We start from the raw sequence: 21970 nt of genomic DNA on the forward strand, positions 1-21970 counted from the left end.
TAACAGTAAGTCCTAGAGGAAGCACTGACCTGATACCCGCAAATTCAACTTTTTGGGTGACGTATGCACACGTGCTCACCTAAAAATGAACAGTTACAGGTGTTAGAAGAACAGCAGGCTCAGAGTGAGCAGACCCATTTATTCAAAAAAAAATACAAAACCATGCTCAAACTCCTGACTTCTGCCATAAAAATCACAAAAATCACTGAGCATATTTACTACTAACTTCCCAGCCTATAGAACCTCTGCAACAGAAAATAGTTTTTAACACATATGAACTTTTATGGGGTTCATTGGTCTAATTTATTGCCCTTAGAAGAGACAAAGACTGCACTTCAGAGATGCAGAAACAGAAGAATTCTAATAGTTGCTTATTAAGTGGTACTATCAGAGAGAGGATACTTTAGCATACTTCTAACATGAAAAGTATTTGTATTCAACTCCTTCCAAAGGTAATAAATGATTGAAATTCAGAACATAAGAAAAAAATCTTCTCAACAGCATTTGCAGTGCCCAAGGCAGTAACTAACATTACTGCCATAGAGTAGGAAATGATGGGACTGTTTTTTCTGCAACACATTTACGTTGATTTCTCCAGCTCTGATGCACCACTTACACCATCAGTTCCCAGACGCTGCTGGCACTGGCCTCGTCCTCAGCTTTCTGTATTTTATAAAATGCTTACTTCCCTTTACAGTCAGCAAAGAACGTACATCACCTCCTCCACCCTACACACGAGGACAGTAGAGGCCTTACCAAACTTTTCTTCAGTCGCCACATATCCCCACGCCCAATATACTGATCTTTAAAGGTCAGCTCCACCAAGTCCAAGGTCACTTCCTAGGAAACAGAAGAAAAGCAGTGCTCAGATTTTGTTAGCTGTTTCTAAGTAGCGCCCTTCAATCTGTTCTTTTAAGAACCAAATGTTACATGGAGGGCAGTTCTAAAGCGAGTCACTACTTGTAACAGATGCAAGATAAAAGTGAAGGGACAGGTGGAAAAAAGTTGCAGACACACACCTTTGGGTCAACAACGTTAACATGGACATCCTGGTACGGCCGCAGTCGGAACACTTGTGCAACTGTCTGATCCACGCTTATAGTTTCTGCCGCAGAAATGAGAAAGGACACCAGGGAAGTTAACACCCCCAAAAGGCTTCAAGTGGTTTACAAGTACAAAAGCAATACGGTGATCCTGCCAGGAAACAGTCAGGGCCTCAGCAAAAGACAATGGCTTCTTTCAGCTATGGCCCAGTTTAAGAATCACTAAAATCAAAGGCGCCAAGATAAACTCAAAGTTTAGGCTGGATTAATTCCTGCAAGAAGGTATACAGCCAGTCAGAGAATTCAGAAACAAAAATTTAAGGTTAAAAAGCTGATTTTATTTAAACAATACCCTACACTACTCAACCAAAAGCAGATCTAAAATTGGCTATTCACTTTCTAACTAAACTATAACCCTTTCATTCCTAAATAAGCAACGCATTGATTTTCTTACAAAGTTAAAATATATGCATCAGTCAGTCACAGGTACAGCCAAATGACATAATCTTTGTCTTTGATTTTATTGTGCAGACTACAAGTTTTACCTTTCTGCAAATCTTCCTTAAGTGACTTCACTTGTAGCAGCAGGGGACTGGCATACAGAGAAGAAAAAAGGTAGACAAGTTGAGATACAAACGGACTACTCTGGTAAATCGATCTCAAAACTATTTAGTAACACAGAGCACACAATAAGCTAAAGAAAAAAAAAATTAACATTTTCTAGGAAGTTTCACACATCATCCTCTCTGCTTGTCACTCCGTCTTGTTCTTTATACCTATTATAAAAATCTCTTTAGGTAAAGACGATACTCTAAAAAGTTAGGCACACAGGAACTTCTCAGAACCTCATACAAGTATACTCCTATTTTTCAGATACAGGCTGCAGGACGAGCAGCTTCATATAAGACAGTTTATGTTTTTATAGCTGACCAGGTAGTTTAATTTTGTCTAGAATGTACTATAGGATGGAAGAATAATCCTTTGGTAACAATAGCTCTACAATGAGGATAAAGACATTGTAAACTCTATACTCAGGTGCTACTTGGCCCATGAAAGGTCAGCAAACTAACACCAACCACAAAGAATCCCACAAAATTCAAGGAAGAGCTCCTGCTACAGTAATCCCCTTCGCTTTCCTCCAGGCAGGAAAAAACATGGCAGCATCCTGAAGCAAAGTTATCACAGCTCTAAGAGCCTCTCCCTCTAGAAGCCACTGCATATGAACGTACCACACCTGACTGGTATCAGCAAAAAGAGAATTCACCTGTATTCATCATTGGGATGTGCAATTTCCACAACATCCCCCAGCTTGATTTGAAGAAATACTTTAGGATTCACCACCAGTTCATCATCTACAAGACATAAACAAATGAAGAAAACTGCAACAAGGAGATACACACCAAACACAGATGTTTACATGTTCACATGCAACCACTTACTCCCCATGACTAACACCTCAGCCAGGTTTTATACTCACTTGAGGACAGTGCTCCTGCCCACGCCTGTGGGCAAAACCTCTGCCTCCAAATCACGGAACTTTCACAAAAGATTTATTCAGCAAATAAGTGTGCCTTAATTATGCAAGCAGAATTTTCTTTTGCATTTTCCAGATAACAAGCATCAGCTGGAAAGTAGATAGCTACAGAATCTTAACAAGTTTTAGTAACATGCTATGATTTTAAGTCTAAAAGTAGGGAACAAATAAATAACATTTTTCTTAGTACACAGAAACATCTATACACAGTCACAAGTCATTGACTTGTCTGTCACTTATTAACAGTAACTGAAATAAAAAGGTTAAAACAAAAGTGACACAACAGAAGGGGAAGAGGTAGAATAAAACAATTTATTTTATAGGCATAATCTCATTCTGTTCTGACAAATGCAGTTTTATTCTGCTGTAACTTGCTACTAAAAAAGAACTCTCCAAACTCTGGCTGGTAATACTTCTTGTCACAAAGTTCCATCTTCACTGTTTTGTTAAAAAGATCAATAAATCAGCTAACTCCTTTCAATGACATGAACCAGGAGATACTGACCACTGCCTCCAAAACCCTTCTTATGTATGACGAGCTTGTACACCTTGTTCGTTCTCATCTTGAATTCCAGCTCTTCTCAGCTGCTTTGAGTAAAATCCGCTGAAGACATCTTGCATATCTAACCTGGAAACAAAAGCAAAGACAGATCTCTTGTCATCACATAACTAACTGTGCTTCATACTCTGTGTGTGAGCAAAGGATGTTGTACCACCACAAGCCAAGAACACCACACCTGAAGGACAGGCACATTACAAACTTTAATAAACATCAGAACGAAGGTTGAGTGATGACCTCTTCTACCGGCATTCCTGTCACAGAGCTACTGCTACTCTCTAAAATCATCTCTCTCATATTTCAAGGATAAGTTCTGACCTTTGTGTTAAATGCATTAAAATGAATACCCAGACTCATGCCCACTGCCAGTTATATCTCCTGGTTTTGTCATTCTTCCTCTTTCACACACCTTTTCCCACACCTTTCCAAGATGCTGGAATCCACAATCAGATGATTTCACACCAACACAGCACAGCTTTCAGCACTGCAGACATACAGGGTCAAGCAAAACTTTACGTCTGAGGCACTGGCATGCATTAACTACTTTGTTATAACTGCATCAGCCACCGCTTTTTTCTTCCAGGCGCTTTCATTTGAAATAGAGCATATTGCAACTGAGAACCTTCACTTTTACAATTTACTCTTTTTAGAAGCACATTTAAACCAGAAGTCATCAGTAAGAACAAGGCTTGCTTCATAAAACTAGAGCACGTTATTAGGTTAAAATATAAGCTCTTTTGGGTAGAAGACATTTGTTATAGTTGTCCTCTTTCATCAAATCAAAACGCAGAGGAACACAGCAGTATGGCTTTCCAACAAAATAAAGTATGGAACTTGCAGATGTGCTTTTCAGAAAATCAGCTCATTCACGGAGCTACAAGGGCACGGTGGGAAACACTCGTACATCCAAGCTTGATAAACTCCATAAAACCTTCAAACTTGGAATTCTTGTGTGTCCGGAAGAGACCGACCCTTGGCTGCAGCGTGTGACGGCTGGACGGGAACAGCGGCCGCCCCGCCCCGGGGAACGGGCAGTGAGCGCGGCCGGAGCGTTCCCAGCCCGTTCCCGCCATTGGTCCCGCTGCAGAACCGCCGTGTCCCCCCGCTCCCGGGTCTGTAGAGCTGAGAGGAACAGCGCAGTGGGACGCCTGTTTATGCCCCGCAGCGGCTGCCGCGGCGGGCGGGCACCAGCAGGGCCCGGCGGTAGCGCAGAGCGAGCGGCGCGGCGGCTCCGGGCAGAGCCCGCCAGCCCCAGGAGAAGGGAGCGGGGCGCCCCGCGGTCCCGGGCGCGGAGGGAGTCCGGACGCTCCGGGGTGCTTCCCACCGCCGCGGGACGAACCAGCCCCAGGGCAGCGCCACCGGGACCAGCCTTCCCGCGGCCCGCCTGAGCACAGCCACGGGGGGAGCGCAGGGCCCTGACCTGCCGGTACCGAGTCCCCCGCCGACTGCGGCGGCACAGTCCCGACGAGGCCCCCTCTGGCTTCACTCGCCACTTCCGCATCCGGGGCCACCGGGACAGCACGTGCACGTCACGTGACGCCCACCACGGAGACGGGTGGAAGGGAAGGGCGGGGCCCCGAGAGCGACGGGCGCGAGCACCAGAGGCGGGGCGGAGCGACCGTGGGCGGGGCCACAGCAACGGCCACCAGGGCCGGGGGCGCGGCCCGGATGAGGAAGTGATGCGAGCGCAGCGGAGCGGGCGGTGCGGCCGTGCAGGCAGGAGCGGGGCTGGCGGCCGCTGAGGTAACAGGAGCGGAGCGCGGGGCTCTGCGGGGGCGCGGAGCCGCCTCTTCTGCTGGGTTTGATACGGCAGCGGCGGCCCCGGTGAGGTGGGGAGGAGGGCGAGTGAGCGGCTGCCGGGGCCCCGCCCAGGTTCGATGCGGCGCGACGGGAGTTCTACGGACCGAACCCAACCGCTGTGGGCACCGGCGCAGCCACCGGTTGCATAGTTACCGGGAGCGTCGGGCTCCTCGGAGCGGCTGCGGATCACCGGGACGGGGGTAGCGCCTCTCGGCTCCGGTCGCGCCGCCGCTGTCCGGGCTGGAAGCGGCCGCTGCTGCTCGAAAGCAGAAGAGGGTACGGGCTGAGCCTGCCGGGCTGAGCAGTCTGTGCTGCCCAGCAAAGGGCCGCCTAGCCCTGCCCGCTCCCGCTGGCCCGCCCGTGCCGGCAGGACGGTGGTCGCCACCCGCAGCTGTGTCCGTGTGTCCCTACAAGGCTGGCGCTGTTTACAGGCAGCTTTTCTTGAGCAGCAAGGAGAACAACGCTCGCCTTGGAAGCCCGTGTTTTTGTAAACTGGGTAACTGATGCTTCTGTAAAAACCTGGCTTAGCCCGTTCCTGCTCACGCATGAATCTTGAGGAGCGACGAGACTGCAGCGTGTTCACATCAGGGTTTTCGTGATGCTGCCAGTGCTGGTGCCAGGTCCGTTGGAGCCCATGTCAGGTCGGTGGGAACTCCTCTGTGCTGTGATGTGGGCGCTGCTGTGGGCCCTTGCTGGCCTAGTGGGCTGTAGGGACCAGGGTGCTTAATATTGGGCTCAAGAGGATCCCGATGTCAGTACCGGGGTTGTGTGGAAAAGCAGCGCTGGCACAAGGTGTCCTGCGTACATACAGCGTGTTGGGTGCTTTTCTGAGAGGCACAGTGTTTTGTAGATGATGTCTAGAAAGTGTTCCTTTGAGGCAGAAAACATATGAAGAGAAGTTGTTGGTTGGTTGGTCTTTTCTTCCCCAAACATTATAAACTGAAGAAAACTGGAGGAAAACAAACAATGCTTTGTTTTTAGCTAGTAGGATGTCTAAACAAACCCTAGCAATTTGCTTTATAGTCTCTTTTCGGGTTTTCCAGAAGATGAGGGTATATCTCCAGGGAGACGTTGGAATGTGCAAATGAGGCTTGGAAATATTTATTTGTCTGTACTCCTTTTGTTAATGAAGCACTTGCTTAGATACTCAAACATTTCCTCAGCTCCCGTCTTAAAAAGTTATTTGGAAGTATCTTTCTTAAATGTATATCCTTGAATCTTGAAGAATGAAGCTTTTCTTTAATTTAGAGATTACTCCCACGTATGTTGATTTGACATCACTTTTATTTTTAGGGTAAACTGTGAAAGCGTGCAGCTGCCCTGATGCTCTCAGCTGGGCTGGAATGTCTCCCTGATTCTCCCGTGTCCGCTGCAGAGGAGCCGCACACTGGGCTACCGGCCGGCATCTCCGCCGGACTTATGGCCGTGTCAGAGCCTCATGGCGGCTTGGATCCAAAATCTGATGTGTCAAGGCCTGGGCTGGCATGTGGTGACAGTTGGTTGGCTGAGCATCGAAGGACTTTGGGAGTAGAACACCTTTCCCAGAAGACTGAGGGCCGGGGTGATAGACTCAAGGTGATTTCTCATGGGCCAACTGAATCCCTTGCTGGAGAATTACTGAAGACTGGAGACCTTGAAGAGGATGAAAAAGACAAAAAAAGAAAAATTGGAAAACTGGACTGTTCTGGCGATGGATACTGCAAAGAAGACACAGAGGCTGAGGAGCATCGCGCTGAATGCTGTGTGTTAACTCCTGGGGAAAGCCGGTCAAAACAAGTAAGCAAATGCAAATATTCCTCCCTATGCGATGGTTTGAATTTAGGGTTAGAGTGACTAGACAGAGACCTTTGTCCATGTGGTTTCATCTTATTTGGATCTTCTGGCATATGTGTCGTTATTTGGATTATCACGGGTCCAGTGATAATTTAGACTATACTTCAGTGGACCAGCAGTATTTTATATTATCAAGCTTTTCACTTTCTTGAATACTGTTGGAAAGGTGTGAGGCAGGTATGTAACAGAATGAAGAACAAAACTGGCTGGTGACTAAAAAGAAGAGAAACAACTTAAAAAGCTCCTTGCCCAGTATCCATGTTCTGTGCGTACAGCATGTTCTACTGGTACTGTCATCCCCGGTCGAGGTACTAACCGCTAAATCATGGTTATTTCACTCTGGTAATGGTGTTATAATGCTATAGGGGGCTCCAGTTTAGTATTTCAGTTTTTAATCTAAAATATCATTCTTCATTTTTATAGTTATTGCTTGTAATTAGAGAGGAAATCACTGTTAGTTTCCTCTTTCAAAACAATAGCCTGGCATAGCCATGAGTTGTTTTCCTACCCTTTAGCAAATGCTGATGATAAAAGTATTATTTCTAGGTAAAGGCTTGCTGACAAATGGGCCAAAGAATACGCTGTTAAAAACTGGAGAGTCACAAACTCTCTATTTAAAAATTGAGATTTTTAGTTACTTTCTTGATGGGTTTTCTTTAGTTTGTAAATAGTTTTCACACACACCAAAAGAACATAGGGAGAAAAAAAGTATTGTGACTGAACACATACAAGTCAGGAAATATCTGGGTAAGGTGCAGAGATGCATGTTTTACACTAATTACTGGGTGACACATACTACTAAAATACCTTGTGGTTTTAACTCTGGATTTTTATATCTGTTTAATTTATTTGAAAGTTTGTGAAAATAAAGTTAACTAAATTTTCCACAGTCATTCAGTTTTCCAACTTTCACATATTTCAAATATGTGGGTAGTTTGGTTGTGTGGTTTTGTTTTGATTGGGGTTTTTTTTGCAAGTAGACTTAGGTCAGCTGTTCCTGGCTTTATGTGCTTTTGAGCCAAGGGCAGGAGTCGTAGAAGGCAAGTCCTAATAGAGATCAGTAAAAGCGTCTCACCAGAGCTATGCAGGAGTGCTTTGGGGACGTGCGATAGACGTGAGGACTGGAGTACTCTGCTGATTCAAATTTACAACAATTTGCTTTTTAAGGTACTTACATTTTAGCTACTTGCATTGAGAGACTTAATTGCTGCTAAATACAAATCTTTTCTGGATGCATCGTTGTTTAGCGGGGAGGTGACAGTGGTTGGTGGGATCAGAAAGGAATGCCCAGTACTGATGTGACCCTCCCGCAGTGCTGGGCTGGCTCTGCACAAGGACTGGTGTGTTCTGAGGTTTCTGGCTGGTTTTATTCAGAACTAACCTGGCTGAGCAGCTACAGTCCCTGAAACACACTAAACGTTTCAGAAAATCCTGATCCATCTCCATTGATATTTCTGTCTTGTTTCAGGAGGATCCTCACTTAAACCAGCATGAGGTGAAGTGTTTGAGAACCTGTTGCACTCAAGTAGCGGGATCTCCCAAGAACACAGGTGCCTATTTCAGTTGTGCAGCCCTGTCTGCTCCCTGCTTCTCCTCAGGTTACTTTTTGTTGATTTAAAATACATGAGTGATTGTAGGATAGCTCATTTACCTTGCTTTACAGTAGAAAATATTACCCTGCATAGCTAGAACAATATGAGAATTTAATCCTCTGCTTTTTCCTGACAGCCTGTGTACTTTCCTGAAGACCTTTCATGTACAAGATGTGCTTTAGTTATTTAATTCAAATACTTATTTACTCCAAAGCAGAAGGTGGTTTTAATAGCAGATGTTTTGCATTTCCTTATGTTTCAAAGTTGAATTATATGAGAGCAGTAATATCAAAGATGTGAAAAAAGTATCACTCATTCATTTTTCTGATCTTTTAAAGAATAGAAATAGTGCAGAATCCAAATGAAGAGGACAACAAAACTAATTCTGAATTTCATGATTATCTGTAATCTTCTAGCTCCAGATACTTTGGTCACTCTGCCTGTATCTAGATGGGGAATGTCTGCATTGAAAATGATCACATTTGTTACATTAAGTTTGTGGTGGGGTAGTTTTGTTTTTTCTTGTAAAGACTTGCATGAGAATTAATAGCATCAGTTCTCATTTTAAAAAACATTTTAGTAAGCAACACTGTACACAATATTGTATACAACAGTAAAAGAAATTTTGCAAGCTGAATGCCTTCTAAATTTAGTATATTGTTCTGATTTGCTTTATTTTTCCCTATGCAGAAGAAAGCCAAGCAAATGTTCAGGTGCCGGCTGCAACTCTGCCTGAGCTCACTGAAGAAGCACAAGGTATGAAGGCTGATGTGAATAGGATATCTAGTAAAGCAGGATACAGGAATGACAGAGTGAGTAAAGGTCTTGCAGCTGAGAGCAATGAATGCCCAGACATAGACACAGTCATGGCCAGAGCTGGGGTTTCAGAAACCAGCATGTTAGATTTTTTAGAGCCTTTAAAAGTCACGGACATTGAATCAGCCACAGAGCATCCACAAGAAACAGATGAATATAATGGGCTGAAAGCCCTCACTGCCAAGCCATTGAGAACAGGGGGGAATGTTGTATCTATATTCAAGAGGAGAGAAGAAAAGTTACTGAGACGAAATCCTGTTAATGAATTCAGTACGTCACTTGCTAATTGCCAGACTCTTCAGCAGGATGAAGAAAGCAAGACTCATGACTTCTGTACTGGTCCTTTACCCAAACATAATGAACGTCATAGGTTGTCATCAGCAGGAAGTTGTAGACCACCCTCCATAAAAAGTTCTGAAACTTTATGTCCGGTTCTGAAATGCGTCTGTTATCTGGACTTTAGAAAAACGCCACTAAAAACCAGTAGAACTGCAGTCCATGGAATTACCAATGAAACTACATCTGTACCACTAGAGCAGGTCTCAGTGGTAAGGAGCGAAGGATTACCTAGTGCTGAAACTAATCAGAGGGAAGGAAGTGCTAGTGCAGGTAAATCACACCACTCTGAATTTGAAGAGGCTACTGAAGACTGGAGAAAAATTGATGTGGGAGAGAACGTTGGCGTTGGTAGCTGGCCTGAAGCTCAAGAGGGTGCTAATTCAGAGCATCGTCATTCTTCAGTTTTTAGTTCTGTTGCTTCATCTCCTGAAGAGTTCTCAAAAGACAAATTAAAAATGGTTGCATCGGAAGGTGATAAGTTGAAAAAGGACAAGCGGCAATTCTTTGTCAGTGATCTATGCAAAGATGATGTAAAAGAAAATAGCGTGTCGATGGAAATGAACAACATTGCTTCCCGTGAAACTGGACGGACAGACTTTTGCTTTTATAATACCTCCAGTAAAAGTTCTCTTCCCGGTAGCCACAGCTGTCTGGGTCTTGGTACCAAGCTAGAAGAATATTCACCTGAGACACAACTGCTTGAAAAGGAATCTGAGAGTAAAACAAGATCAGAAGAGTTGGCTGGCAGTTTAGTTGAAGCTACAGAAGCTGATAGTAATGATAGTTTGTCCAGTAGCAAAGAAACTAATTGGATTCATACACTAAGTGTACCTCTGCCTCCTGTTGCACACAAATCAAGAGAACCTCATCGTAGTGAGTGTCCTCCTTGCACTGTTAATGAAGTTTCAAGAAGAGACAAGGCTCAGGATAATCCATCTGGAAACAAATCAGTTGGTGCTTCTGGAACAACAGGACAAGTTGCTGAAGTTATGCTTCATAAAGACAAATTCAAATCTTCAGTAAGTTCCAGGACTTTTGACAACCCGAGTATGACAAGCAAAATTTCCCAAAGGAACACAAAGTCTTCAGTGGGAAATAGAAAGAGAGTGGTCACTGGTTTAGAAAATGAACATAGTGACACATGGAATTGTAATAATAAAAGTATGAAAGAGCAGTGTACAGCTGCCAATACTTCCTGTATTTTATCAGGGAGCACACGTGTAGATGATGCTCTCCCAAACAGTCGTTCTTTTAATGGTGAGGTTGGTAAGAAGACTGAAAATAATAATTTGGAAGGAGAAGCTTCAGCTGGATATAGTAGTAAAAAGGCAATCATCTTTCCGGAAACACATTTCCCTTTGGCACGTGGATCTCTTCCTTGTGAAGATGACTGTGGAAATGCAGGTGAGGATCTGCGTGGGGTGAATGACATTTCCACAGCAAAGACCATGTTTTGCTCAGCTTATACTGCAGAGAAGTCTATTGCTACCTCAGTAAGAGATGAGATCTTAAATAAGAATATGGAAGCTGGGAAACAGTTTGATCTTTGTAAAGTAACAGATGTCAGTGAAATTGTTTATGACGGAGATGAGGCAAAAGAACACATTGGCACGTGTGCTCTCCAGAGAGATGAAGTTGATAAAACAAGAACTGCAGATTCTCCAAAGGCCCCTGAAGGCAATCAGAGAACTAAGACTAGCAAACAGCTATTAGTCAGATATTTGAACAAAAACACCCGTGTTCATAATTTTGGATTTTGCAGCTCTTCATTAGGCCCAAGGAAGAGAGAAGTAAGTACATCTGAAAAGAAAGAAGAGGCTGATGCCTCTGAGTATAGCACTTCAATCTGTGATACATGTCCCTTACTCAAAAATGCAAATATTCAAAGACAACGTGCTAGCCAAACAAAAAAGACCCTCTGTCCAATGGAAAATCGGTGTCTTGCATGTCAGAGTGAGTTCCATGGCCCGGTTCCAGGCAGCAAGCAACATTCAGAAAGTTTAAACAACCAACCAAACATGGGCTTACAAACAACAGCTACTTCTTTAGAAGAAACCAAAATACCAGTTGGCTCTAGTCAAAGTGAAGAGATACTGTTAAAACCAGGTGACAACCCGCCTCCAGTAGTTCATAAATATGGAACAGAGGACAGTTTTCAAGGAACTCTAAAAGACAATGTATTGGATTTGGACTCTTTAAATGGTGTGAGAAATGAAGACTGTTCAGGACACGTGGGCTTTGCCAGTGACCTAATTGAGAAGACAACCGAACCAAAAGAACACAAGAAGAGACGTGAAAGAGAAGATAAAGGAACTGTTGAAGAAACTGATAGCAAACGGCATTGCTCACAGCATGCTTGCTTAATCAAATGTGCAAAAGAGAAATCAGAGCTAGAGTTTGCAGGAAACAAAATGCAGCAATCTTTGCCAAAGATGAAGTGGTTGGTGGAGGACCAGGAAAATACAGTTAGGGCCAAATTTTTGCCCTCTGCATCAATTCATGGCAGTCCGGCATATAAGACAGAAAATAGGAATGTGTTTTCAGAGACAAAAACCAAAAAAAGCCTGAAAGTAGAATCTACCTTAAATAACTCTTGCCTGCAGTTGACATTTGGGCCTGGCAAGGAAACTGATGCTCTACCAGGTGTAGGTCCATCCCACTTGGGAAAGTTTGACATCCAAGAATCTTTTAATCAGACTTGGGTGGATTCAGAAACAACATCAGCTCTGCACTTGGGAATCTCTGTGCCTGAGAAAGAAAAGCTCTCTATGTTGTCTGAAAATGCACAAATAGATAATTGTGATTCGTCTCCGGCTGAAGTTTTTAGCAAAGATTCTTCAGTGACAAAACCTCTTTCTGTAACAACGTCTGTTAAAAGAAAAGCCAGCAATACCAAGATTGCCTCTTCAGAGGATGAAACAGCAACTAGCTTTGTGAAAGATGCAAAAAGCTCACGAGCTTGTGCACACAGCAAGGGAAGTCTGAGAGGTCAGCGGCGTAGCATGGTAGCGGTAGAAGACGTGACTGTGAACGCACAGAAGCGTACTCGCTATGGAGAGCAGTTTAAGAATACATGTGTCGAAGAGAAGACGAGAAGAGAAGTAGCTCCTAGAAAAATGTTACCCGTAGGTTCTTTTTGTGATGGAGAAGATCGTCTATGGGCCTTTTTGGAAGATTCAAAAGAGTCTGGTAGCAAACCAGTCCCTCTCAGTACTGAGAATTATGAAAAGGTTTTGGAAGAAATCCCAGGATCTAACCTAAATAATCGTTCAAAAAAAAGAAAAAATACTACAAAGCTCACAAACTCAGCAGGTGCGCATCTGCTTTCGGAAACTGCGAGTGGTTGTCAAACTGAAGATGCGTCTAACATAGAAACTTGCCCAGAATTGCCCACGTTTTATTCGTATACGGGTGCACTATCAAAGAGGTGCAAAGAATCAGCCCCAAACCGTGTGGTTTGCAGTGAAGTGTGTGTGCCTTACAAGTTAAATGCACAGAGCAAAGATAACGTGAAGCAGGTGACAGAAGGCCAGGACACTCTACCAACTCATTCAGCTTGTGAGGGAAACGAGGCTTTAGGTTCAGAGAGACTTGATCAAATAGAGAAATGTCAGGTACTTAAACGAAAGAAGTGTGAGAAGATGAAAGTACATCTGTCAGACAAGGCACAACAAGAACAGAAGTCAAAATATCAAAAGAAAGCAAAAATCACACTGCAGCCAGGTGTGTTGCACAGTTCTGAACTCTTATACAGCTCTTCAAATGAGTTGGTGACATCAAGAAATACGAAGTTTGAAGGTCCTTCGGAGGAGACTTTTGCTGTCAGAAGCAGTGAAAATAAACTATGTAGCACTTTACAAGAAGTTAAAAGGCCAAAGATTACCACAGATATTATTAGTTCACAGTTTTTGAAGACTCAGGATTCAGAAATGGAAAACCTGAACCTTAATTTAGTGTATGATGGAATCCCTGGTGCCTTTGGAACTACAAATAAACCAAGAGGACCTCTTCCATTAAAAGTACAGCCTGGAAGAACATGCAAGAAAGTTCCCACATCATATCAGCTAAAAACTGTAAGAAAAAACAAAAAAATTAAAAGTTTACTGTTTGAGATTCCCCCAGAAATACTCTCTAAGCAAGAAGACACACTTCTCAAATCTCTGTACTTTCCATGTGAACCACCGACAATGGAAATGGAAACTGCCGTGGGATTCATGCACATGCCAAGGCAGAAGGCCAAGGGGTGCAGTGCGTTGATCAGCTTGAAACTTAGAAAAAGTACCAAAGAAGCGGCACTGTTGAGCAAGCTGGCTGCAATGGCCAGCAAACTCCTGGCACCTGCCAAAAGCATCCAGAACTTCAAACCTCTGCCATATTCTTCTGAAATTATTCCAGTGGCTGAGAGGTGCAGCCAGCGTAGATCTGAAAATCTTTTGGAAGCCTTTTCTTGTATTAACAGGAACTTACGTTCCCGCTGGGCTGACAGTTGGTGCACCAAGATGTTCAGCTTTCAGCCTTTGGCACTTGATCCTGCAGAACTTTTTTCAGACTTGAGCTCCGAGCCTCCAACCTCGTTCTTGGATACCCAGGTTTTCCCAATTTCTTTTCGCATAAAATTGGACTTCTGTCCTGTGACAGACCTCACAGGGATGACATCCCAGCGCCCCATACGTCGTGTACCAGTTCAGGGAGAAATGCCAATGCCGTCTTCAGAGTGGCCTTTTCCTTGTCTCCTGTCTCAGAGCTACACCGTAATAGCTTTCGAGGAAGATTCCAATCCAGATAACGAGCTGCATTCCTCTATAACAACCCCAAGGGCTGTTGCCCCTCATCCCGACCATGGAAGAAGTGCTGTAGCTGAAAGAAGAGGAGGTTGCTCCATGCTTGGCCTTCACACAGTGTTAGCACTTTCTTCCCCTGGATGTTACAGGATTTGGACGAGAAGAAGAAACTTAACCAGTCACATTCCTACCATCCAGAGACTATTTATATCACAATTTGCACAGGGTGTGAAAGGGACAAGGTTTTCAACTTCTGTATCGGATGAGCCTGTCTCCTCATTGCCATACTCCCTGGGCAGGGCACTATCCATGTGGAGTCAGCATGGTCCTTCTGCCTGCCCCTCCGAAATCACTCCTCTCCATTCCAGTCACTGCACGTGGCAGCCAAGTGTGGGCATCGAGAACAGGTAAAACTCATCAATTTATTTCTGGGATTAAATATGTACAGGGTATGTACTTGCTCCTTTTTGGGAGGGAGAGAGCAATTGCAGCTTGTGTTGGAGGGACAGTTTCCCCCGTTCCAAGTCTACACATTCTGCTCCAAAAATGGTTCAATGTGAAAGATTCTGCCCTGCAGCACAATCTGTTAGCTGAATTTAAGTATATTTGCCTTCACTTCTTTAATACTGTCCTGTTTTGGCAGAATGGCTAACTCTATTTTCTTCTCCCTTGCAAAATAAACACACCATGCATCAGAATATATAATGCAGAAAGGTGAGCTACTTTGTTAGGTCTATTCAGAGTGACTGCAGAACAACTGGATTTGAGGTAGGAAAGTCTTTTTCAGAGGTTTGAGCCACAAGTGCCAGTTGGAACCACTGCAAAATGCTCAATATCAGATTAGGAAGAATCCTAAGGAACAGGGGGTGGCATTTGGTTAAACTTTTAATTGTATTCCATGACTGTTCTATACTAATTGAAATCTATTTATGTATACTATGCCTTTTGATATTATGTGCCCAGTGTGGTGTTGGCACAAGCAAGTGTAGCTCCATTTCAGGTTGGTGATGAATTTTCGTGTGTGTGTGTGTCATTCTTGTTATGAGTGGGAAGAGGACTGAAACCTACTCTGCATATTTAGTGTAACTTTGCTATCAGCATTTGAGATCTTTACTTAGAAACGGAATGAGAGAAGAGGTTCCTAGCTCTGTTACAGGATTCTTGCATGTTCTTGAGCAAAGATTTTGCCCTTTGTGCCTCAGTGACATGGGGCAGTTCAGTCCCTGATTTTAGTCTTGAGATTCCTGGACAACAGAAGCTCATGAGCGCTGTAGAAAAGTTGATTTGATTAATTCTTTTGTTTAATGTGGCAGTCTCTAGAGAACTGTTGAATTTGGCATATTTTATGTCGTAGCTCGACATGTGTAGCCAGCAGTCTTGCCATATAACTAGTGTTGCCTTTGGTTTGAATGAATGGATAACATACCTAAAATTTTATGTGTATCACTGGTTAGTATAAACTCTAATATCTACCAAAGGTGTAAGGGAGTTACTACTCCATTCTGGGAGTTGTCTGCACTAAAAGAATGAAGTTGAAAAATAGCATAGAGACGATGTTGCAGCACATTCTATTTGGCCTGCATTCTTTTCCATCCCATACAAGTCAATATACAGGCTGAATTTTATAGTGTACGAATTAGTACTCTGGCAGCAATCGTACCAGTAAAGTACACTTTGAGCGCTAAACTTAAGACATTGTTGTCATTCTTTAAAAACAAAAGAAACATCTTTTAAAAACTTCTGTGTATGAGGTGAATTTATTCTCTTGGGTCGTTGAGACATGTTAACCTTGGACTGGGAGATCAGAGCTGACTTTTGCTCTGTGTTTTCTCCCACACTTAAGTCTCCTGGCTCCTAGGCAGCTGGTTGCAGCATATCCAGTTAGCTAAAGCATAAGAGGATTTAATTCTTTGACGTAAAGGGCAATTTGAAAACCGAATGTTTTGCTATGAATGATCTTTACCTCAAAGGGGGAGAAGCCAAATCAAACCTTATCACATCAAGTGAAAAACAACCCAAAATGAAAGTAGTCTAAAACTCAGTTTGTTTTTCCTCTAAAATACCTCACACGTATGTGTTTGAAGTAGCCTTAATTCTTCTGCCCCACTCTGATTTTCTTTAAAGTGAAGTTATTGTAGCATGTGGTGAATGGAAAAGAATGTTTACAGAAGTTTAAACAAGTGCAGCGAAAGTCGATACTAAAGGTTTGGCTATAGAACAACATAAATCACAAAACCCAGTATTTAAAACTCCATTTTAGATTCTGTTTTGCTGAACACTGACAGCCTGTTCTCATCAACTAATAGTTATTTTTGTAGAGGTGTTAACAGGAACAGTGACAAAAGGATAATTCTGTAAATCTCTCTTAAATTTATGTGTGTGTTTGTGTGTTCAAGAAAAATCTATGCAATAAGTGTTTGGTATATAAATACAAGTAAACAAGACGCGTATAAGTGAAATCTTTTTTTCTACTTACTGTTCATTTGTATTCCAAATCTCTAAAGTGGTTTTTCCTCTTCATGTAATTCATTATTATTATTGCATAAACCAGTAAGCTCGGCCCCTAGCATGGAGGACTCTGCACTATTGATGCGGGTTCCAGTAGTGCTGGGGTAGTGAGTGGAACACCAAGAGAAACCAAATGTTACAGTTCTGATATTAAATGTACAAACACAAGAAATGGGTCTTTCTGACTTCCTCATATTTTGACTTATCTGTGCTGCCAGCTGCGTGGTTGGTTTGCGTTTAGTTTGTAGCGTTCCGCTCTGGCCATAACGCCTTTGCTTCACAACAGTGAAACACCTTTAGCTGTTAATTTGGGAGAGCAGCAAGTACAAGATTTGCTGTTTAGTAAAAGCTGTCCTAAAAATTGTGTGGGCACAAAAATAAAGCTTCATATTAAAGGACTTAATACTATAGGATTATGGTAATTACCAGCCCTTATGGAAAGGCCTTTGGTTATTCCAGTTGATTAAGGATATTCAAGTAAGACTGTGGGAGTTAGAAACAACAGAGCTAATCTGATGGAAATCCTTCCTTTCACTTGTTACTGTTGCCAATATGCACTTTTTTATTTAGTAGGCAACTCCTTCAAAGTTTTTGGTTATTTAATGTTAAAAACTGGCATTTTTGAGTGAGGAATATAGACTTTCATAACAATAATTATAACTTTCAGACTAATATTGTCTCCCTCTCTTTCTGTACTTTTATTTCCTTTTCTCATCACTACTATTTTAAGTGAAAGTAGGACTATTTATTTCCCTAACAAGCTGTCAGTGCAATTTAGTGGACTAAATGGCAGACACAGCTTGCTCTTGGATTGTTTTAATCTTTCATTCTCATTCCTGATTATACTAATAATTTTTCCCTCATCTTTTTTACAGTGTAGACCTAATTTCTGTCTTTTTTTTCCCCCCACTCTTGTTTTGAATCAGCTCTGCCGAGTTACCACACTTACCTGTACAGAGCATGGGAGCACTACAGACTGCAGGGCATGAGATATGGTGAGTCTCTTGGACTTTGATGTTTATTCTGAATAGTGGGATCATAAGCTTGCTCAGAAATACATTGTTTATGCCATTTTGGATTTCACCTCTTGGCAGTTCACTCCAAGAATAGCTTTCTGATTGAAACGTTAGTGAAATAAACTGGCTGGATCATGTAACGGAGAAGTTGGAGGGGAATTAATGCAAACACCATGGAGAACATTGCAGGAACAATTCTGTTACTTGCAACCAAGTTGTGCCACTTGTTATGAAATGAATACGTGAAACTCTAGAAGTTTGTTTCCTTACTTGGACATATGTTCTTTCTGTCTGAGCGACTGGATGTTTGGTGCTGAAACTTCCTTCTGTTCTTGTTCAGTGTTGGGATGGCAGATGTAAAAGCTATCTTTTAAATTTATCTGTAAACAAAAAGCTTTAAATTAATAGTTTTGTTGAAGAAATTTGCTGGCAGAAAAGGGGGATTAATTGTTTTCTATCCGTAGTTACTAAATAGAGCTGTAAGCTGTTTAACTGGATGAAAAGGAAAAGAGTGGGTTTAAAACCGTGTTCAAATACAATGGCAGTTAATTTCTATGGACCGTGTTGCTTGCTTTTACCCGTATTGCAATTTAGGAACATCACCTGAGAGCATGGACTGCTGTTGCAGCATAAATTGGATATTAATCCACATATGTTCCCTTCTTCCTCTGTTACAGTCTGGAAACTTCATTCCCTCTTCCATTCCCAAAGTCCTGCTCACTTCCAGAATCATCACCGTCTCCCCCCAAGCTTTCAGCATCTGAGCTGCAGCTCCGTGCCCGTGATGAAGCTGATGCTTCTGTTCCAGCCTGTCTTAGATCCCAAGATGACACAGAACTGAACAAAGTGAGTTCATGTTAGATTTTGGATATCTCAGACTCTTGGTTCCTCAGGACTTGAAGCTGCTGCTGCTGCTGAATGTTATCTAGTAACTGCTAAAGTGGGGAGATAAACCAGGCTGTTAGTTCTAGTCTGCGCTGCTTCTTTCTTTTTTTCAAGTAGAAAGAAGGTGGCAAAACAAAGAATAATGTTTATTCTGCAGATAATGCATACCCAATATGAAAGGGAAAAGTGGAGACTAGTGTGCTTATTATTTCCTTCATTTTAACTTTTTTTCCCCTCTCTTTTTTTTTCTTTTTTCTTAAGACTGAGCCAGAAAAGAGGCCAAAGAAAGTCTCACAGATCCGAATCAGGAAAACTGTTCCTAAACCAGACCATAACCTTACTCCAATGGGACTGCCCAAACCAAAAAGGTGAGCAGTATCTTTAAATGGACTTGTGCTGGCTTCTGTTGCTCACATGTCCTGCACAGTAATGTAATCGTTTCCATAAACGCACCTCTATTTTGTACACTCCCAGTTGAGTGGTGTCTGCCTTTTGCTTCCTTTATAAGAAAAGATTGACACAGCTGTATCAGCTGGATAGAAGACTGAAGAAAGAATCTGGTCTTTGAATGTAACTTTTTTCAAGTGGGAAACGATAAATAAAGGACTATTGGATATGAACTATTGACTGAGTTTTAGGCAAAATGTGAAAAACTAAGCTGCAATTGAATTATTTTCTAAAGAAGAAATAAGTTCATCTTGATAAACATACATTGAAAATAAGTCATTCTAAAATGCAAAGTTAGATGAAGGGATCTGTTGGGAAGTTCTATTGATGGAAATTATGCTGGAGTTCTTCACAGTCCCTTCTTTGTTTGTGGCATATGATCTTAGGGAAACGTGTTCAGTGTCAATGTGGGTAATCACAGTGCCAGATATTGATAAAGCTTTTCCAGCCAGTCACCTCGTATTTTGTTCATTTCTGTTTTAAGCAGAAGTGCCAGCTTTGACAAAGGAATGCATTTCTTCAGCCATCAGATTGCTAATTATCAATAACTAACTTCTAAAATCAGTCTCAAGAGCTAAACTCTAAGTCTTTTCTTAGCTTCCACAAAAAAAGTGACCTGTGAAGGGATTTCCCTTTTTCCTTCTGAGCATCATTATTTCAAAACATTGTAGAATGTCAGAAGGAACATTGACCTCTGCAGAAATAGCAAGTCTTGACCCACACCTTATAAAAACACTGTATGAATTAGGTACTTAACGGCCTCATTTTTCATTCCTCTCTATCCCCAGTTAGTTAAAGCATAACTACTCAGCATTTAAGCACAGAATGCAAACCATACGTGTTTCTCTAAATCTGCGTGTTGTGTGTTAGTTTTGAAATTCTTCTTTCTTGATTGATTTCTTCATTACTTTTTCAGGCTTAAGAAGAAAGAATTTACTCTAGAAGAAATTTACACAAACAAGAATTACAAGTCCCCTCCTGCAGCCAGGTTGGTTCTGCTTCCTGGTCAGAAAACTAAAAGACATGTAAATTACTTGAGCAGAGAGCAAGCAGAGATTAAAGATGTCTGAAAGCGAAGAGGCAGATAGAATTCTAAAACTGCTCTAGTTTAAAGTGGTAGAGAAAGTTAATTCAAAAATAATACCTTTTACTATTTGGATGAAAAGCAGTGAAACAGAATATGGACTAAGAATTCATCTACACATTCATTCCAGCCTCCAAGTACAGTACTTGCTTTTTCAAAATTCAAAGGCAACTAAATATTCTTTAAAATACTAAGAATAGCTGCCTCTCGTCAAATACAGCATGATTATCAAGCCTGCTGCATCTTTTAATGTTCAAATCTATTTATTCTATAAAGACAAGATTCTATAATTGTGCTTTTGAAGTAAAATACAGAAAGAGATTCAACCCACGTCTGTGCGCCAGTAACAAATTCTTTAGCTAGCAGTAATGCGCAGCTGTGGGAGGTGTAAGCTGTACATAAGGATACATTACAAGAGGTGTGGAGGGACTTTGAAAATATACAAGTTAGAAGTGCATTTACTTTGGTTATGACGTCCACCTGTCTGCCTGCCCTTGGAAGGTGGTTAATTGCTACTTGAGTGGTCCTGAGTTCTATCCTTCACTTTTACCAGGAGCTTGGAAACAATCTTCGAAGAGCCCAAGGAGAAAAATGGATCGTTGATCTCCATCAGCCAGCAGAAGAAAAAGCGGATTCTAGAGTTTCAGGACTATACTCTGCCCCGGAAAAGGAAGACACGAGGCAAAATCAAAGTAGTGGGTAGTTTCACCCGAGCAAAAAAAGCTGCGCTACAGAGCACCGAGTTAGATGCTCTTCTGAGTCAGAAGCTAATGGACCTCGAAGCCTTTTCTGCAGCGGAGGCTGAGCAGGAGCAGGTCTCTAGCATCTGAGGGAGCTGTTTAGCTGAAAATGGTCCCATCAGCTCCTTTAGTCTTTTAGTTCTTTTGGGAGGAATCTACCGACTTCTTCATATGTTATTCTACTGTTCTGTTCTTGTAGCCAGTGACCAGTTTTTGGCTGTGGCCCTCTTTAAGGTGCTATTTTTTTTAATTTTGGGTTTTTTAATGCTATTAGAGGGATTCTTTTAGGTCCCTGTTTGAGTGTAACACAGCCACAGAGAATTTACCATTCCTTCTCCAGCCTCTGGAAATTACTGCTAATATTTAATTACATTTAACCACCTTCTGGGGGTAGAATAGGAGTGTAAGGGAGGAAGCAGCACACCTTCAGTGATGCTAGAGCTCTGTACTCCGGATCATTTGCACATTTGAGTCTGCTGTTGTTACCATAATGGCTATTTTGAACAACCTGCCAGAAGAGACATGGTGTTTGATGAAGATGAATTCTAGCAAGCACATTCTTGACATACCACTAACTTTTTAATAATTAAAAGCTGTCTGGGTTTGCTTTCAATTGTTTTGTTTTCTTCTGTTCGCTTAGAATGTTCCTTCTGAGTTTCTGTGCCCTTTTTGGCTTCAGGCAGCAGAAGCCCCAAGTAACCAGACTTTAAATAACTTGCACTTTGTATGTTTCTTTATTTGCTGCATGAGGACACCTTTTAACATGACCGAGCTCAAAAAAGGTAATATTTCTAGAAAAAGTCAAGCCCAGTACTAATTTTTCCTAAACAGTAGAGTTTTTACCTAGTTGGCCAATGCCTACCTCTTCTCCAGAGGAAAAGGTAATTAGCCCGCAAAGATGTTAAGCTGCAGGACGTCTTTAGTTAACTGAGCTGAGCTGCTGTATGCAGGGAACACCAGCAAAATCTTTGAGACTAGTTTTTAAGTTCTTTT

The 21970-nt window shown here is 42.2% G+C and overlaps 2 protein-coding genes across 18 annotated transcripts in view; one reads left to right on the forward strand and one right to left on the reverse strand.

Annotated features, from left to right (window-relative positions):
- The window catches only part of DEPDC5 (DEP domain containing 5, GATOR1 subcomplex subunit), a 44652-nt gene extending 39964 nt beyond the window's left edge, over positions 1-4688 (reverse strand). For all 15 annotated transcript variants that reach the window (XM_071815895.1, XM_071815890.1, XM_065851342.2 and 12 more), the window contains exons 1-7: positions 4557-4688; positions 3083-3205; positions 2308-2395; positions 1589-1635; positions 1020-1105; positions 757-840; positions 30-79 (exon numbers count right to left, since the gene is read on the reverse strand). In XM_071815895.1, the coding sequence (XP_071671996.1) occupies positions 30-79; positions 757-840; positions 1020-1105; positions 1589-1635; positions 2308-2395; positions 3083-3140 (413 nt within the window). In that variant the 5' untranslated portion in view covers positions 3141-3205; positions 4557-4688. The remainder of the gene's footprint in view (positions 1-29; positions 80-756; positions 841-1019; positions 1106-1588; positions 1636-2307; positions 2396-3082; positions 3206-4556) is intronic.
- A 98-nt stretch (positions 4689-4786) lies between these two features.
- Positions 4787-21590, forward strand: PRR14L (proline rich 14 like). Of its 3 annotated transcripts, none has more exons than XM_065851449.2 (9): positions 4787-4879; positions 6230-6712; positions 8238-8367; positions 9052-14704; positions 17732-17800; positions 18499-18667; positions 18968-19074; positions 20070-20141; positions 20791-21590. In XM_065851449.2, exons 2-9 carry the CDS (start codon positions 6260-6262, stop codon positions 21065-21067), a joined length of 6930 nt encoding a protein of 2309 aa, XP_065707521.1. In that variant the 5' UTR covers positions 4787-4879; positions 6230-6259; the 3' UTR covers positions 21068-21590. The 3 variants fall into 3 exon arrangements, with proteins under 3 accessions (XP_065707521.1, XP_065707522.1, XP_071671988.1); XM_065851450.2 differs by having other exon boundaries at positions 4822-5577; XM_071815887.1 differs by having other exon boundaries at positions 4822-5577; positions 8238-8319.
- The last annotated feature ends 380 nt before the right edge of the window (positions 21591-21970 follow it).

The sequence above is a fragment of the Patagioenas fasciata genome, chromosome 17, assembly GCF_037038585.1.
Source record: "Patagioenas fasciata isolate bPatFas1 chromosome 17, bPatFas1.hap1, whole genome shotgun sequence".
Classification (NCBI taxonomy): Eukaryota; Metazoa; Chordata; class Aves; order Columbiformes; family Columbidae; genus Patagioenas; species Patagioenas fasciata.

What these genes read in the sequence shown, in the direction of transcription:
- PRR14L (XM_065851449.2), top strand. Translation starts at nt 6,260, where the DNA reads ATGCTCTCAGCTGGGCTGGAATGTCTCCCTGATTCTCCCGTGTCCGCT. An exon ending in GGGAAAGCCGGTCAAAACAA is followed by an intron (nt 6,713 to 8,237) that starts GTAAGCAAATGC and finishes GTCTTGTTTCAG; the next exon opens with GAGGATCCTCACTTAAACCA. An exon ending in ATGACACAGAACTGAACAAA is followed by an intron (nt 18,668 to 18,967) that starts GTGAGTTCATGT and finishes TTTTTTCTTAAG; the next exon opens with ACTGAGCCAGAAAAGAGGCC.